Below are 18,250 nucleotides of genomic sequence, written 5' to 3' on the forward strand. Positions count from 1 at the left end.
TTATTTTTGTTTTAGAACAAACTTTATTGGAATATGGGATACACATACCAGTAAGGGGACAGATACTGTCCAAAAAACATTGGCATATGAAATAACCAACACCCAAACATCAGACACCAGTTTTTTTTAACTGTAGTATCCCCAGTATAAATAACAGCTGCACCCTATTAGGGTGAAACATTTTCTGCTGCTTCCTCTGTAGCAGAATGCAGATGCTTTGGGGTAGTGGCAGTAAAATTGGCTGTGGAGTCATCTGCTGTCCCTGTCTTCTGGTAGCGCTGTTTTTGACTGAGCTTTCTCTGCACGTGTGGAATCGCTGACCTTGCTGAAGGCCTTCAGCATAGAACGGTGCACCTTGATGCCCCGCCGAATGTCTGAGGCAGTCCAGTGCTGTCGAGTGAGCGCCTCCTGCAGGCCAAAGGGCCCATCGCGTATGCGCCGTACGCCTCTGCAGACTGCCGAACTTCGTAGCTCCAGACCTACCTCATGTATAAGCTTGCGCAAGTAACGCTGTGTCTCATTCACGCATTGAGCCTCTGTAGGAATACAAGCCCAAGAGGAGAACAGAAGAGGGGAGAGGGGAGGGAGGGAGAGAGAGAGAGAGAGAGAGAGAGAGAGAGAGAGAGAGAGAGAGAGAGAGAGAGAGAGAGAGCAGAGTGAGAAGGATGAACAGATCAAAATGCAGATTTTGGATCTTAAGTTAAGCCGTTACAACTGAGACAGTAAATAAAATTAGCGACATGTATTATCAACTCAACACAGTTTCCGCACATTACAGCTTTTGTATCACAAATACTTCACACCATACATTATGTGCATGTAAGGGTGGAGTGTGAGTGACTAAATGCTTCTGCTGCTGTTACCGAGGGTGAAGTGGGGGGGCTGGAAATGGATGCAGCGCAGACCCGTGAGGATGGGGGGAGACTTGCTGTGTGGCTGCAGCATCCCGTGCACCGCCAGCTCATACGCCTCTTGAGACTGAAGGTCCACACCTGAGTATCTGGGTACCACATATTTTCACAGTTGAATTGCTTGCAATGGCCAATTCATACATCAGCAAAGGATCTACAGATTATCTGTGATTGTCAGTGCATGAGCGTGCATCTGTGAGCACAAATGGTCTTCATGGTGGAAAGACAGACCAACGTACGTAATCAGAGCTTTCTGATGGCCTCCCTGAATCATAGCCAGGATCTTCTCCAGCTTTTCCAGAGTGATGTGATCTAAAAGAAAAAACAGCACATATTTCGAGTGGTGTTTTATTTTGAGAACAGAGGCATTCAGGCTACAGTGATGTAAACAAAACTAGGAAAATGAGGAAAATCAGGAAATTTGACTGACAGGATCAGCATTGGTTAGACTAGAACCCATAATTACCAAATGTAGTCCTTTCTATGATGCGCCCGGTGTAAGAAAAGTCATCTGTGGCCATCCCAAACTCCCCTTCTAATGTGTAGTCCTGCCGTAACATGTGATGACCAACACAACAGTGATCAAACAGTTCGAGGTCTCATATAGTGAATGTCATATGTACCTCATAGAGGTCGACATCGCAACCTTAGAAATTAAAGTCATACTATATATTTCTTGCAGCCATTTTGCTTAACCAGCTGATCCCAATTAGCACAACTCTTCAGCTAGGTAGATCAGCCAATTAGTGATATCACCTGTGTTAAGCGCACAGGCAGAAAAAACACATGGCAGGACCGTTTTCAGAAGGTGGGATATCCACCTCTGCTGTGTGAGAACATTACTATCTAAAAATGTTCATCATTAGTTCCCAATACTTGCCCATAATATCGGTCATCTTCACATTAGTATCTAACTTACCCTTGTAACCGGCGAGCTGTATAACTCTGCTAGGGCCCTGTTTGCTTGTCCAACACCTAGAACTGAGACAGAAAAGACATATATTCTCAGGTAAGGCAAGACGACAAACTTTTCTGATAATCCATCTTGTTACTCAGAGACTATACCATACCAAGGATGAAAACATACCAAGCACTCCAGATGAGAATGCATCCAGACGATGGCCCACTCCTACCTTCAGAGTCCTATACCGCGGCCCTCTCACTAGAGGATACATGTGAAACATTAATTGAACACCTTTATGGTGTTAACTGAATGTCAAATAACCTACAATCAGCTCAGCATTTTATGAAGGCTTGACTAAAGGCATGTCTTTAGCCTGTATAACAGTGCTTTGTTTCAGTAACTGTAGCATTACTTTAAGTTAAAATACATGAGAAAGATAGAAGTAGAAAGTCTGCACACATCACTTGAAAGCAAAAGAATAAAATATCGCACAACCTGTAATGGAATGATGTAGGATAGTAATGCGTCCATGCACATGAACTAAACACTTCAATTATTATTATGGTCAGTGCAATAGAAGAGAATACCTTGATGGCTGGCAGAAAGAACTGGGAGCTGAGTGGCAGCCATAATGAGTTCCTTGGTTGTTCCTGACTCTCCACTGGGTAAAGCCTGGAAATTAACCTCAAGTTTCGGGGCAGGAGAAGGAGCAGCATTGATTTCTAGGGGGAAATACACGTTTTACAATTCGCAGTCATGTCATTGTCAGTCATGCTACTGTGGCACAAGTCCATCTCCAATAGTCTTTCTTGTTGTAAATAACTATCATATTAAATAGTCTTCTTGTAAATGCGAAAGTTATCAGGAAAAAAATATATTAACCTTTAAGGAGATTTGCTTCTATGGTGTCACGGACGAGTTTCCAATGAATTCCGGAGGGCTTAAATACGGAAAACAACCCTTCAAGTTTACGGTAAAGTCGAGCAGGACTTGACATTTTTGTGCTCTGAAAGAATGACGTTGTTTCCACATACGGTTATTAAATGAAAACGAAATAAGGGTACAATGCAGTCGCGATTAGGCTACAGCCAAGAATAGATGGCCCATCAAAATGCGTCAGACGAAAGCGCACTTTTCTGGGGAACAGTGACCGTCCAGGTCAAAGCATTAAAAATCTTTCTTTGGTGGACAAGTATTATAGGCCCATCGCTTCTAAAAAACATTTCCAACGTCCAGACATACCCAAAACATACAAGACTAAAGATAACTCCTGTAAACAGTGACCAGTCCCTGTCAAGTCGCCAGAAATTACCATAGACAGTGGACATTACTAACCTAACCTTATCTTTCCCACGAAGAAAGGTGCATGTGTGAGGATGTGCATAAAAATAAAATCACTGCCACCTGCTGTTGTGGAGAGGTTTGGCATGTACATTTCTGTGTCACTGTCTTCACTGTAGGCTGCATCACATTTGGTTTTATGGCGCACTCTACTGGTTCAAGTTTAAAAATGACAAAAGATTGTAACATTTCATACAGTTTCAACAATAACTAGGCCTTTCAACTGCAATGAGTGACAGGCTATACTATGATATAATATTGAATGTATCCAAGAAAAATGAGGAAAAAAAGTCAGTCTTGGCTGACTGACCAACAATGAAGTTGAATAGAAAGTACACAATTTAAGTGTAAGTTGAGTTTGTATTTGAACAAAAGACTTTCACTGAACTGTTTCTCTTTATACACCCTTGGATGAAGATGAGTTATGTGAAGCAGACAGACAACATGTTATATGGTTATATAGATACACTTTTGTCCAAAGCGACATATACAAATACAAAACAATATAATATTTAAATTTAACAGGGAACAAATTAAAATGTTGGTCAGACTATCATAAGGAGAATAGCAATAATAAAAAATGTCAATTCAATCAATAGCCTAATGAAATAAACAATTGAAAATGAGGTGAAAAAGCAATAATAAACAATAATATCCATTCAATCAATAATATAAAAACAATAACATGGTAAAACTACATTAAGGAGAATATCAATAATAAAACAATAATGTCAAATTAATCAACAGCCTAATGGAAATAAAACAATATTATACAAACCATAATGCATAAGAAGCACTTAAAGGGGAACTTGGCAACTATTACAACGTAATAAACCCGTTTAGAAATCATTTGGATGGTTAAATGACCTGTTCCGGTGAAAATGGTGACTTTTCCCGCTGCCCCTAGCGTCCTCAGGCGGAAAACCAACCTTGCAACATTGAGACTACCGTCCAGGAAAGAGAAGTGAGAAACAAGAAACTTGTTTTAAATCGTGTTTCTTACCTTGTAACATCCACATTGTCTACCGAACTTATGCTAACCGTTTTGCTAGCTTGTAAACAAATCCATGTGCTTTATCATTACCTTTTTCCACAGTTTGAAATAGCATAATGCACAATTTCTCCAGCAGAGGGGGAAATCCTGCCAAGTTTCCCTTTAAAGAACTAAGTGCATGTTGAACAGATATGCCTTTAGACCAGAGGTTCCCAAACTGAGGCGCGCCTCCCCTGGGGGGCGCCAAATGATTTGAGGGGAGGTGCGGAAGGTTGATTAAAAAAAGAAGCAAGTACAAAAGAAGGGAAAACGTTTATTTCATGTCAGAACTATCTATGTTTTTTTTTTCCATTGATTATGTAATTGTCAACATTATAAAATTGAAATAAATCATAGAAGAGATGTATACTAAATCTTTGGGATAGTGGAAAGTATTATTGATCCCTATCCTGAGTGAGAATGTATTGTGCCAAACTTCATAACGTAATTTAGCAGTGCCGCCAGCCGAGCTAACTGCAAGTTACCAGTGAACAGTACAGCTCCAAGCGGATTTGTACACGCAGCCTTACAACACTGTTTACAGCTCTTCGAGTCACGGTAAAATTTATTTTTTGGTAGGCTAATTTAGGTAAACTTATGGTGTGGGTGGTTGCGTTTCGTTAGGAATCCGCCGCCTTGGTTTGTATAGAAATGAATATTAAGTGACAGATACACGTATAGAGGTTGGACATACGTGACGGTAATATGTGACGTTCCGATAGCTAACTTAAAATGGACAGATTTGTCACATTTTATCGCTGCACGGCCCGAGCCTGATATGGGCAACAAAGCCAAACGTCGAAAATATGATGAAAACCCATTGCATTGCATAGCATAGTATAGCACCTATTAAAGTGGCTTAACTGAAGTGAATATCATTATTTAAAAAAAAAAAATATTGGGGGGGAGGGGGGGCACATGCTTTAGACCCCTCTTAAACAAACCAAAACTATCACAGGAACGGAGAGCACTGGGCGACTCATTCCACCAACATTAATCCACTGAGGAATAGAGTCTTGAATTAGACCTATGACTGGTCGACAAAACAGACGCTCATCAGAAGACCGCAGTGGGCGGTTGGGGATGTACGTCTTGATTGAATTAAAATAACAAGGAGTAGATCCAGTCAGTGTCCTATAGGCCAAAGTGAGAGATTTAAATTTAATTCTGGCTACTATAGGGAGCCAATGGAGAGTAACTAGGAGAGGAGTTACATGTGTCCTATATGTTATATATCTGCTTCACACAACTCCCATCTTGCTAGCTATATGCAATAGCTTGTGCAGTCATGTTGCAACAATTATTTGTTGCAACAATTTGCAACAATTGCAAATATATATCTAATATAGCAAATTTCATACAGGGGTAATTCAATGTGCTTTACATAAACAAAAGCAAAGAGTAAAAGTACATAAAAGCATAAAAGGGCAATAGTTTAAAAATGTTTAAAAAGTAAAGTACATAAATTAGAATATAGTCAGGTAGAACTTTGTGGAATTTGGGCATAAGTGTGACATAAGGTACTAATGCAATTTTTTTGCATAAATTGTAAGGGGGTGTCCTTTCAGAATCTGACGGGTGCCGCTCCAGCACCCTTGAGCATTTTCTTTATCATCATATAAAATCATCTAAATAGACATTAACCTATAAACCCATCATGTATGGTATCAAATTAAAGCTCTTTTCATACAGAAATCAGCTTTGACCATAATAAAGTAGAAAAAATTGTTTAGGTCCCTCCAGAGAACAATACCTTTTGCAAAGTGACCTTTAAGGTTAAATTAGGTTTCTTTTTGCTGCATAATAGCTTATACCTCTAAATCGTGTCATGTTTGGTATTAAATTAAACAAATTATGGAACTGTCATGTAGCTTAATACATACAGGAATACAATCATTCAATAGTAATTCATTTTAATATGAATTATAGCAAGTCTGAGGTGTGGGTTAGTTCACCAACTTGCGGGTTAGCTAGCACGTTAGCTTTAATTCCCCTTGAATCAGCCTGAATTTCAGACAGCAATGTTGTGAGGTACTTCCCAGGTAGTTAGCACATTAATTATAACTGTCTTTGGATTTCCCCCCAGAATAGACAACAATATTTTTCATCCTAACATTTTTTTAATGCTTTAAAACAGACAACACAATCCAGGATTGATACAAACTAGTCTGAGTTATGAGGTACTTGCCAGTTAGTCAGCACATTAACTATAATAGTCCTTGAATTTGCCCCCTAATTACAGAGAAAACTGAAAAGTTGATTACAGGAGGAGAGGACAGAATCAAGAAAAATATTTCTTCCAGTATTGCAAGGAATGACACGAATCATTTGGAAATACAACAACAAATGTAAATCAGGTTTATAGCCCAAGTATAGACCCTTTCAACAATAAAATAAAATGATTTATATAGGTTTATAGCCCAAGTATAGACCCTTTCAACAATAAAATAAAATGATAAATGGAACTCTCTTGAAAGGGTCTATACTTGCATATACAAGGAATTTGGTCTCTGCATTTATCCCATGAACACACAGTAAGATGAAGCACACAACGAGCACACATGAGGTGAAGCGCACACTAACCTGTAGCAGTGAGTTGACTTGCTACAGTGGCGCTCGGGAGCAGTGAAGGGTCAGGTGCCTTGCTCAAGGGCACTTCAACCGTGGTTGTGGGCATGGGAGAGCAGTGCTCTTCAACAACCCCCCCCCCCCCACACACACACACACACATTTCTCCTACTGGTCGGGGATCGAACCGGCAGCCCGAAGCCCTAACCAGTAGGCCACGGCTCCCGTACTGGCATATGTAAGTATGCTTACATATGCCAGTACGGGAGTATGCCTATGTTCCCACAGCCCTATGTCCCCTAACCCTAACCCTAGAAATGTGGGAACATAGGGCTGACCCCACCGATGCAAGGAATTTGTGCTCTGCATTTTACCCATTCGGGGGTAGTGTACAACACACCCACACAAACAGTGTACTGTACACCCATTCAAACACACACACACACACACACACACCCTAGAGCAGGGAGCATACCAGGAGTATACATACACACCCGGAGCAGTGGGCAGCCCTTCATCCGGCGCCCGGGGAGCAGGGCTCAAGGGCACCTCATCCAGATGTGGGTACCTCACATGGATGTGGGAGAGCGCTGTTAAGTCACTCCCCCCACTCACATTTTTCCTACCAGTCGGGGATCGAACTGGCCACCCTTTAGTCACAAGTCCGATTCCCTAACCAGTAGGCCATGGATGCCCAAAGTAATTGACATTAATGCTGGCTGCAAAATTAGACAAATGTTATGATTTGTTGGCTGTTCATGCATTGTTTGGTTGTGATAGTGTGTCATATCCATATGGCAAAGGGAAAACCTCAGCAATCAATTTGATGTTCAAGAGGAATCTTGATTTGAAGAATTGTACATATGTACTGTAGAAGCTGATGAGCATGAAGGCAGGAATGGACTTCCTTTCTTGCCTACTATGGAAAGACTGTTGAAAGCCTCAGTAACTTGATACATGCTATTCACCAAGAAAAGAGACCCTGCTAAAATAAAGAGTCTTCCTCCAACAAGAGAATATGCAGCGGAACACATGAAGCGTGCACGGCTGCAAGTCCTTTTGTGGAGAGCTGCTGACAAAAAAAACACCTCCAGTGTGAAAATAGAGGATGGAATTCCTGTGCCTGTTCATGGAAACACTGACATTGCACCCAAAACAGGTCTACAGCTTGTTGCTTGTGGATGCAAGGCAGTGCCAGCATGCTCCAGGGCCTCTTGCCGCTGTCAGTCAGATGGACTACCATGCACCACCTACTGCCATTGCAAAGGTGGTGAACAGTGTGCAAATAAAAATTCGAAGATGGCTACACTTTCAGTGGAGGATACTGATGACAGCGAGGGAGAAATGTCTGATTGAATGAATGTTTTTTGGAGGAGACATTTGATGTTTGTGATGTGTACAAGGCCAGCCTGGCAACATGTTCTGTATTGCTTTCAGAATCTGTGAGAAAGTTCTACTTTGTTCCTTATAACTTTGTCTATTTGATTAATTGTTGAGGGTTGATACAATTCATATGTCTCTTGTGGTTGTTGCTCAGCCTACCATTTCATTTTTAGCATGTTTTTATTGATTGATTTCATTGATTTCTGTTTGAGAAGAGCTTTCATTTGATACCATACATGATGGGTTTATACAGTAATGTGCATCTAGTTATTTTTTATGGTCAAAAAAAGGGGGCGTGACAAATTATGTCATTTAAAAAAAATGCTCAAGGGTGCCGAAGCGGCACCCGTCAGATTCTGAGTCTACACCCCCTAAACTATCAATTTATGCAAATAAATTGCATTAGTACCTTATGTCACACCTATCCTGGGGTTCTACCTGACTAATACTTAAAAGACACAAAACCTCTGCTCGTCTTTGATTAATCCTTGGCCATCAGACAGTTTCTCGACAGGTTATTACTGTGACAAAACCTCTGTCTGCCTATTATTATCTATCGGCACACAACAAGTGCCCTTTATGAAACTCACACAGATTCTTATGTTTTGGCATAAACAGTAAAAGGAATGATGAACACTCTGATTAACAGCATAAAAGCATGAGTGGAGCACTCTGATTAACAGCATAAAAGCAGAGCCAGGGAGATTTTTGTATATTGAGAGAATATGGCACTCATTTGACTAAATTGTGCACTCGTTTTACTAAATTGTGGTCTCATTTTACTAGATTGTGCTCACAATTTAGTATATTGTGTGCTCGTTTTACTAAAGTGCGCTTATTTGACTAAATTGTGGTCTCTCAACCTCAGCAACAACATAATGCATGATAATGTGGTAATGACATTTAGAAATCATAAAAATAAAGAAGAGGGAAGACAAGTTTGATGCTGAAACCAAATACACAAAGTCTTACACAAAGTTTCAGATGCACTACCTCCCTGCCACATTTATTTACTGAATGTTTGGGACAAATGTTGATACCTAATTACAGCGAGACTGCAGATTGCGTGCTGCAGAACAATTAGAAGTTTGCTCTGGCTTACCTCTTCTCATTCATGGGAGACCTGATCTGTGATTTTTGATAGTTTACAGGGAAATTTATAATTGACCGTGACGGAGGCCATTGCAATGGCCTTTGTGTGGGAGGCATTGGGTTAACAATGACGCCTTTTGTGTGAAGCGAACGAATGCACTAGAGGATCCCACAGGTGTTCAAGGCACAATCAAGGTCATCAACTAAAGAGACACACCACAGAGAAAATCATATATACATAATGATAAATCATAGTTTACAGTATCCATATGACAAAATGCAATCTGCTGTCCAGTGACCACTTTGGCCGAAATGTCTTAAAAAAAAATGTCAAAACTATGACAATTGAGACAAATGATAAATAGAGCAGAATGTGTCCTGCAAAATGTAAAACTACCTATAAACACAATCCAGGAAAATGAATTGCCGGAAATCAATGGCCAAAGTTACCTCCAGTGTTTCGGTAAACATCATCAGATTACAACCAATAATAAATATAAGAGAATGGTAGATGAATATCTGTTAACTATATGTTAACTTAACATGTTCTCTAAACAGCAGTGAGGCATTCAATAGACTGATTTAATAATTAACCTCTTATCTTTAAAATACTATTAGTAAGATCCACATGAATACAATAGGAACCTGACATGTAACCTTGCTAATATAAGCATGGCATTCATAAAATTACGCTGTTAACCATAGTTTGTGCAGTTGTGCAGAATTCTTAGAATAATATTCTTTGTTTGCATGCCGTGTGCTTCCAATTGTTATATTGTCTCCTGGTTTACTGCAGTAGTTGAGTAGATTTAACAATTTTGTTGCACATGAAATGATAAAAAGCCACTGCTTGATTTATTGTTTCTGGTCATAGATAAGATACTGTAAGGTGTGTGTGCCGCTTTGTACTCTAATATACGGTATGTTATTATGCTGGACACTCTGTACTGAATGCTGAGGATTACATTTCTGGTATTTTTCATACAGTATTAGCTTTACTATGTGAATGTTTGTTGTCTGTTTCCCAGTGGGTGTGAACTCAGTAAGTTCATGTTTGAAGCTTTGCTCAGGCCATTTCTGACGTAGATAAGAGGCAGGACTCTTGGGAGAGACAATACTATTAACATGTTTGTATGACAAATTCTCTATGTGTAGTTGTCGATAAGCAGTGGAGAGAGAGAAGGGGCATGTTGAACTTTGACTGAAGTGCTTTTAAAAGGTAAGTCTGACAAACATTGTCTGAATGTTGAACATAGCAGCTAGCTACAAGCTTTCAGTTTGGTTAATTGTTGACTTGCCACTGACAGTGGTGATATTTGCTTTTGGTTGTTTATTTTGAGTTTTAATACTCCTAGCTGGTACCCCACCACTTATATGGATATCGAACTTAATCGAAAACATAGTAAATAGATATAGACATTTTGTATTATATGAGAGTGAATGTGCCATGTACTTGTTTTAACATTTATTTATTTATTTGGAGGTGTATAATTGTTGGAATGGGGAAACTACCAGCCAGAAGCATCTTTCTGGGAATCGCTGTGACAGCCACTGTATGCACCACTATCATTGCATTAGTTCTATCCTTGGCTCAGCACTACACTATGGACTTACCCAACGGCACACAGGTGATTGAGGAAACTTTCAGCTCCACCTGAAAGGTCAAAAACAGCTTCTAGGAATAGTCCATTGTTCTTCTTATCCCTGACAGATGTGACCTTACAGTATTCTTGCTAAATTTTTGATCGTGTTCTTCAGAAGTTCTTATGCTGGTGCTGGCTTAGTGGTTGCTTACTCAACCTGTAATTATTTCCACGACAAAATTACTGTTATGGTGGACTGCCTAACTCTTATGTCCTAACAGTCTGTGTGCTTGGTTATTAGTTAGGCTACCATGTTACAGTTACAAAGTTCATTTTGTTTGTAAATTTTTCATTTTTAGTATGGAATAGTCTTTGATGCTGGATCTTCCCACACATCTCTCTTCATATATAAATGGCCAGGAGGCAAAGAAAACAACACCGGGATTGTGTCACAGATGAAGGTGTGCGAGGTGGATGGTTGGTAACTTTTGAATATCACCTATCTCACAGCTTGTTCAGTTTCTTAATGTCACTGTAACTGATGCTGCTGCTCCAACAGAAGGCTGCAAAGAAAATTGCACCCCAACAGACTGTCAAAAACATACTGTACATTTCCAAATTTGGATAAATAAATCATTTTACCCCATGAAAAAGAAAACCTTTTTTTTTTTTTAAAAACTGTCTCAAAGTAAAATACAATGTTGACATTACATGTCTGATAATTTGAGTACTTTTTCCCTTGCTAATATAGCTCAACATAAACAAACACCGAAAGAAACCGAGATACATTCTATGCCTTTGCCTTACTATTATAGGGAACACTACTGGAAAATAGGATGAATCATAATCATAATACATTTCCCATGATAGACTCAGGGTTCTACATTTCCCATGGTGGGGCTCTATTTACAGGAGGGGGTATATCAAGCTACAGGCAAAATCCTCCCGCTGCAGGCCAAAGTCTTCAGCAGTGCTTAGATGTCGCCAAAGCTACAATACCTGTCAGACAGCAGCGGAGCTGCCCTCTATACCTGGGAGCGACGGCTGGTATGCGGCTCCTAAGGTACACTATACTTTGTTTTTATGCTTTACTATTTTAGTTGTCCTACCATGTCTTTGTCATATGTGTGTAGATTGTTTCCTGTATAGATGAGTGACCAAGACGTACATTGTGAAAGAATGAACTTTGAATCTTGCCTAAAAAACCCTGTAAACAGCAAAATATGTAATATCCAGGCTACAAGATCAGAATGCAACAGACCTCATCATGGAGGAAGTCGTCAACACAATAAAGGGTTATCCATTTGACTTCCGTGGTGCACAGATACTCTCGGGTATGGAAGAAGGGGCTTATGGTTGGGTTACTATCAACTATATACTGGAGGGTTTCATCAAGGTGAGTTCTACTATGTGCACATGACCTGTGTTTCAAAGACAAGGAAGAAACACTAAAGATGCCATGGAACTGTAACACAAGACTGTCTCTGTTCTTGTTTGATGGCAGCACACGTTTGAAGGCCAATGGATTCAGCCAAAAGGAGGTAGGATCCTTGGGGCTCTGGATCTAGGAGGGGGTTCCACCCAAATAGCCTTCACTCCCAAAGAGCCAGTTAAGCAGCCTGATTCTGAAGCTGCTCTTCAGCTGTATGGCCATAGGTATGGGGTGTACACTCACAGCTACCTTTGCTATGGAAAGGACCAGGCCATGAAGCAGCTACAAGCACATCTGGTTTCGGTGAGAATCAGGATTTGGTGTTTCTATTGCATGCAGAGCAACTCAATATTTGAAAGATGACAAACACTGTAATTGAAACGTAAAATGATCCAATTGATTATTCCAGACGAGTGGTTCTTCTACCACAATTATGCACCCATGCTATCATACAGGCTTCAACCTGACATTGACTCTGGGTGACCTCTACGACTCCCCTTGTGTGAGCAAGCCAGGAAATACTGACCCTGACAAAAGTGTCACCTTCTCTGGCATGAGTGACCCCAATCAGTGCCAGAGCCTCATTCAGAAGATAGTAAACATAAGCAAGTGTGCCTACAGCCCTGACTGCGGATTCAATGGAGTTTACCAGCCTCCAGTCCATGGAGAGTTCTTTGTAAGTCACTCCAAAATTGAATAACTGAGTGTAATCAACCAATAGCGCTAACCTGTTTAGGCATATGGTTACATTATGTTTCCATATGTAAATAAATAAGGGTATTTATTTATCCTTTTGCCATACAGACTAATACCACATACAAAGTACATTTTTAAATTCAGTGTCTTGGTGGTCTTTGTTCAGCTAGCAGGGTAATGATTTTTTTTCCATTGGCTTCTGCAGGCCTTTTCAGCGTACTATTACACATTTGATTTCCTGGGGCTCGCCCCTCAAGCCCCCTTACCAAAAGTCACCTCGACAATAGAGACCTTCTGCAAGAAGAGCTGGAATACTGTAAGAAAACACAGTTTCTCTCCTTTTACTCTCTACAACAGTGTTTCTCAAAGTGTGGTCCGGGGACTACTGGTGGTCCGCGAGCAGACGTGGTAAAATATAATATAGATGAGTTGTTTGCAATATTGAACCAACTTGTATGTAAATCCAAACAGTTCTACAACACTGTCTATGTATACCAGTTTAAATCATATGGATACTCTGACACAATAATCAAAGTGCAAAGACAATAAGCAAGGTGGTTCAGTGAGTAGGCCTATTGTGTAGGCTAATATACTGTTGAAGTAGGTCTAATCTTTTTTTTTTTAGCTAGGTGATCCGTGCGTTTCTTTTTTATTGGTTAAGTGGTTCTTCATCTGAAAAAGTTTGAGAAACACTGTTCTACAAATGTGTATCTCATAGTTCACACAAGGGCATGTGAAGACGTCAGTCCACCTTCACATGTACAAACGTTACATCAAATACAGATGAATTAAATGAAAATATTTCACAACCTAACAACAGTGTGACTGATGATAATAAAACATATATATAAATATATTTACCGGTATGTAAATACTTCACAACTGGATTTAACCGGTTTTGATCTGAACTCTTCATGTACTGAATGTAGGTCACCAGATCAAAAGAGATAAGTATACGTTTGAATGAATTGGACCGATCTGCTAATGGCTGAATACAAATGTCTCAACACTGTTTGAAATGCATTATACAGTACCCTCCAGAAGTATTGGCACCTCTGCTAAAGTTGACTAAAAACCGGTATAAAAAATATGAAATGAGATGGAAGCTTGATTCTTGATTTTGTGTTCAGCAAACCATATTTGTTTTGATCTGGACATTTGTTTTGGTTCATTGACCTGATGAATGATCCAATCATGACCAACTTTTAGTGTCTTGGCAGAGATTGACAGATTTCCTTTGAAAATGTTCAGGTTTTTCTTGATGTTCATGATACTATATAAGTATATATACTCTTTTGATCCTGTGAGGCAAATTTGGTCTCTGCATTTATCCCAATCCGTGAATTAGTGAAACACACTCAGCACACAGTGAACACACAGAGAGGTGAACACACACTAATCCCGGCGCAGTGAGCTGCCTGCAACAACAGCAGCACTAGGGGAGCAGTGAGGGGTTAGGTGCCTTGCTCAACGGCACTTCAGCCATGCCTACTGGTCGGGGTTCGAACCGGCAACTCTCCAGTAACAAGTCCGAAGCGCTAACCAGTAGGCCACGGCTGCCCTACTATGCACTTTAATTAGGTAATTGGCAGTGCTCAGTCCGAGGGGCAGGATAATCGGTTGTCTTTCAAATTCCCTCTGCATGCAATAGGACAGCGCTATAAGTCCCATGCGTTTTCCCACCAGCGGAGCTAATTGGCTAGTTCAAACTTTTTCCAACTTAAAAAAAGCTTAACTCGTGTCACGCTGTTCGCCAACAGCAACATCCATCTTCTTTGTTTTCAAGTAGGAGGGAATTCAAGCCAAACCGTTGCATCTCTGCCATCAACCATTATGTTAAGCCCGCCTAACGTCTCTATACATGATTTGATTGGCCTGATAGAAGTTTAATTTTACCAGCTCACAAGCCAACGGAGAGTTGCTAGACGGGTGTGTCTAGATTTCTAGGCTAACAATAGACCACACATCCAGACAAAGTCACTGTACCATTCAGTAACTCCTGCTGTTTACATTGGTAATTAAATGACTGGCTTTTACCTAGCATGCCCTCTAAATAATCTTAAAGTATATTTTATGGGCTTTTTATGCCTTTAATTGACAGGATAGTGGAGAATGACAGGAAGCAAGTGGGAGAGTCGGGGTGGGATCCAGAAAGGCCCACGGGGCGGGAATCGAACCCGGGTCGCTGGTGTACGGTGCAGGTGCCCCAGCCAGTCGCGCCACAGCTGGGGCCACTTTTGAAGATTTTGTTGGGGACTTGGTGACCCCAAGATGATACCTTTGTCTGTAACTCTCCAACAGCCTATCCTACCATCCACCATACTGTATGTGGCGGCAAGATAACCATGGGTCTTTGTCCAAGCATGTTTGTCACATTTCCTGTTGATTAGAACCTTTTAATCATTGTTTGAACTGTAAATATAGGCATTTCAACAAAGTTGTCATAGACATTCTCTGACTTACAAATGTCAAAAAAACACTTTCTTTTTATTTAAATTTAGTGTATTCTCTTGTCTTTCCGATGTTAAAAAATGACTAGAGGATGTAGCCTCTGTGTGACTTTATTTTCATACCATAGTGAAAAAGAAAGTCATGAACTACATCTGAAAGTTCACAGACACTCTAATTAACTTAAATACATTGAAATTAGATAGGAAAAAGCTTCTGTTAGGTTAAGATTTTTCAGGGGTGCCAATAATTGTGAGCAACGTGTTTTAGTTGAAAATATTTCTTTATGAGATTTTCCTTTTTCTCAAAATACATTTGCTTCTTATCAAGGCTGGATTTTTCCTAATTTGTTTCATTGTGAGTTTACAATAAATCACCAACAGATTATTTTTTAATACCGGTTTTTAGTCAACTTTAGCAGAGGTGTCAATAATTCTGGAGGGTACTGTAACTGTTTCCAGATCAGGGTGTTTCATATTGTGTCTGTTCTGTTTACCCAGATTCTGGTTGAATATCCTGACACAAAAGAAAAATACCTGAGAGACTACTGTGCTTCAGCTCAGTATATCATGACTATTCTTGTGCAAGGCTACAAGTTCAATGAAACCTGGGACAAAATCTACTTCCAAAAAAAGGTGGGTTGTGTCTTAACCTGCCTTCCAGTTGGAGAAACCATGAGTCCTTTACATAAAAGCAAAAGCAGCGTCACAGCCCTCATTGAAATATGCAAACAACCTGCCAAACTAGACATACAGTGAAGACATTGGTTGGAATGCATTTTCCTATTTGGAAAATGCATAGTCCAAATTGGAATATCCTCATGGGTATTACATACTGGACATGTAATTGCTTCACATGTCTGCCATGTTTAACATAATGCCACAAGTACTATGTGGACATTCCTACTTCCTACTATAAACAGAAACTTCAAGGCTCACGCTGGTATCTCATGCAGTGCCCTTCCTGTTAACACTGAATTCCTTAGGGATGAGGCACTAGATGATATATATGAGCAAATAAATCAAATAGAGAAAATGGAAAATAAGTTTTTTAAATGAATTCAACATTAAAATATAACCAGGACATTTGGAATAAAGGATATACATAAATATGATCAAGCCAGATAACAGATGTAAAAAATGTACTGACAATCAAAATGTCACTGATTTTGACTTTTATGAATCCCTGAGTTACAAATTCATTAATGTGCTACAAACTCTGTAACAGTCTAATTGATAAAAGCCATGACATTTTTTCGTGAGATATCAGGGCTTCTCTTGTTTTTATGTGGTCTTGTGTTATTTGCTAACTTTTCGTCATGCTTTGTTTCGGAAAACACTTTATATTGCAATGTAACACAAAAGGAGCTCTACAAATAAAGATGGATTTGATTTGATGTGTCCTTGGCATTCCACAGGTGGCCGACACAGACATTGGTTGGACTCTGGGCTACATGCTTAACCTGACTAATCTGATACCCTCCAAACACCCCCTAGTGGTTACAGGAGTGCAGCGCAGTCAGTGGGCAGCTGAGGTGTTTTTCATTGTATCTGCACTTTTTCTCAGCCTTGTGATGGTCATCTTCCTCATATTTTGGTCACCATAATCACTAACTGAACACTAGTTATATTTCACATAATCACAAATCAATGGGAAAAGATCAGCACCTGACTAATTTGTGCTTTGTTTACTGTTAACACATTTTCATAAATTAAGTGTTTACGTGTGCAGTGCTGAAGATCCATTAAATTTCAAATATTTACCAACAAAAGAAAACAAAATTTACTGAAATATTTTATATAATACTGGAATAATGTAAAGTGTCTGTTTTATTTTACTGTGCAAAGGTTTTTTTTTAATTTAAAATAAATGTAATTTCTGTTACATGTATAAGTACAATGTATAAGCTAAAGTAGGCAAGTAATGTGTATATAGGTTTACATGAATCGAATATAAGACATGATGAAAAGAATAAGGCCTCAGCAGCAGCCTGACTTCTTCTGTGGGGGCTTCTGGTGCAGTGTCACATAGCCTTGACCACTCTCTTTCACTGTCTGCTTCAATAACCTACACCAACAATCAATCAGAGTTATTATCTAGTTTCATAATAAACAACATAGAATGAAACTAAAACAAGTAAAAACTTAATTTCTTATCAATGGATAAATGAGTGCATCTTACCTGGCCAGACTCTCTATGGACTGTGAAACGTTGTAGCCAGTTACAGCACTGCATTCCATGAAATGGATGTTGTATTCCTAAAGAATTATAATACAAACTAGAAATGCAATCCCAAGGAATAACGAGTGCATGAAAATGCAAAATATATGATGTAAAATATCACACAGAGTTAAAACAGATAATGCAGAGATAGTTACAATGGTGTTGCTATAGTAGACTTGGTGGTTGTTAAGCTAAATAAAACTGTTGCTATGATGGTTGCTAGGGTGGTTGCTAAGTTGACATTATAGTGGTGCTTGCTAGGTTGTTACTAGAGCAAGTAAGATGGTTGCTAGGGTGTTACTAGGGTACATTTGGTGGTTTCTATTCCGAATAAAACAGTTGTTATGCTAGTTGCTAGGGTAATCAAGTTGGTTGCTAGGTTGACATTATAGGGGTGGTTGCTAGGGTACATATGGTAGTTGCTATGCAAAATAAAGCAGTTGCTAGGATAATCATATTGGTTGCTATGGTGGTTGCTATATTGGTTGCTACATTGCTAGATATGGCGTTGCTACGCTAAATAAGTGGTTGCTATATTGGTTGCTGGGGTCATCATGTTGGTTGACAATATTTCAGTGGTTGCTAGGTTGTTGCTAAGGTAATTAAGATGGTTGCTAGGATGTTGCTAGATACATA

General features: G+C 39.6%; 3 protein-coding genes across 6 annotated transcripts in view; 1 reads left to right on the plus strand and 2 right to left on the minus strand.

The window, feature by feature from the left end:
• trub2 (TruB pseudouridine (psi) synthase family member 2) lies at window positions 1-3,177 on the minus strand. Its single transcript, XM_042088491.1, has 8 exons — window positions 2,698-3,177; window positions 2,403-2,537; window positions 1,999-2,073; window positions 1,831-1,892; window positions 1,378-1,459; window positions 1,151-1,223; window positions 864-1,000; window positions 1-536 (listed from the first exon to the last, which is right to left on the minus strand). The coding sequence occupies exons 1-8, from the start codon at window positions 2,810-2,812 to the stop codon at window positions 250-252; spliced, it is 966 nt and encodes a 321-aa protein (XP_041944425.1). The 5' UTR covers window positions 2,813-3,177; the 3' UTR covers window positions 1-249.
• Window positions 1,744-17,243, plus strand: entpd8 (ectonucleoside triphosphate diphosphohydrolase 8). Of its 3 annotated transcripts, none has more exons than XM_042088485.1 (11): window positions 1,744-1,920; window positions 10,388-10,451; window positions 10,716-10,860; window positions 11,175-11,292; window positions 11,728-11,878; window positions 12,052-12,211; window positions 12,320-12,550; window positions 12,657-12,923; window positions 13,149-13,259; window positions 15,892-16,026; window positions 16,809-17,243. In XM_042088485.1, exons 3-11 carry the CDS (start codon window positions 10,732-10,734, stop codon window positions 16,995-16,997), a joined length of 1,491 nt encoding a protein of 496 aa, XP_041944419.1. In that variant the 5' UTR covers window positions 1,744-1,920; window positions 10,388-10,451; window positions 10,716-10,731; the 3' UTR covers window positions 16,998-17,243. The 3 variants fall into 3 exon arrangements, with proteins under 3 accessions (XP_041944419.1, XP_041944417.1, XP_041944418.1); XM_042088483.1 differs by lacking the exon at window positions 1,744-1,920 and adding an exon at window positions 4,381-4,747; XM_042088484.1 differs by lacking the exon at window positions 1,744-1,920 and having other exon boundaries at window positions 10,318-10,451.
• The window catches only part of rab44 (RAB44, member RAS oncogene family), an 18,249-nt gene continuing 16,941 nt past the window's right edge, over window positions 16,943-18,250 (minus strand). For both annotated transcript variants that reach the window (XM_042088447.1, XM_042088446.1), the window contains exons 9-10: window positions 17,573-17,649; window positions 16,943-17,458 (exon numbers count right to left, since the gene is read on the minus strand). In XM_042088447.1, the coding sequence (XP_041944381.1) occupies window positions 17,371-17,458; window positions 17,573-17,649 (165 nt within the window). In that variant the 3' untranslated portion in view covers window positions 16,943-17,370. The remainder of the gene's footprint in view (window positions 17,459-17,572; window positions 17,650-18,250) is intronic.

Source organism: Alosa sapidissima, chromosome 4, assembly GCF_018492685.1.
Source record: "Alosa sapidissima isolate fAloSap1 chromosome 4, fAloSap1.pri, whole genome shotgun sequence".
Lineage (NCBI taxonomy): Eukaryota > Metazoa > Chordata > Actinopteri > Clupeiformes > Clupeidae > Alosa > Alosa sapidissima.

Bases quoted from the DNA above. Each gene is read 5' to 3' on its own strand.
- entpd8 (XM_042088485.1), top strand. From the start codon at position 10,732: ATGGGGAAACTACCAGCCAGAAGCATCTTTCTGGGAATCGCTGTGACA. The intron at 11,879-12,051 runs GTACACTATACT...TGTAATATCCAG, and splicing joins GCTGGTATGCGGCTCCTAAG to GCTACAAGATCAGAATGCAA. The intron at 12,212-12,319 runs GTGAGTTCTACT...GTTTGATGGCAG, and splicing joins TACTGGAGGGTTTCATCAAG to CACACGTTTGAAGGCCAATG.
- trub2 (XM_042088491.1), bottom strand. From the start codon at position 2,812: ATGTCAAGTCCTGCTCGACTTTACCGTAAACTTGAAGGGTTGTTTTCC. The intron at 1,460-1,830 runs GTAAGTTAGATA...ATGTTACGGCAG, and splicing joins ACAGCTCGCCGGTTACAAGG to GACTACACATTAGAAGGGGA. The intron at 1,224-1,377 runs GTAATTATGGGT...TTTTTCTTTTAG, and splicing joins CATAGAAAGGACTACATTTG to ATCACATCACTCTGGAAAAG.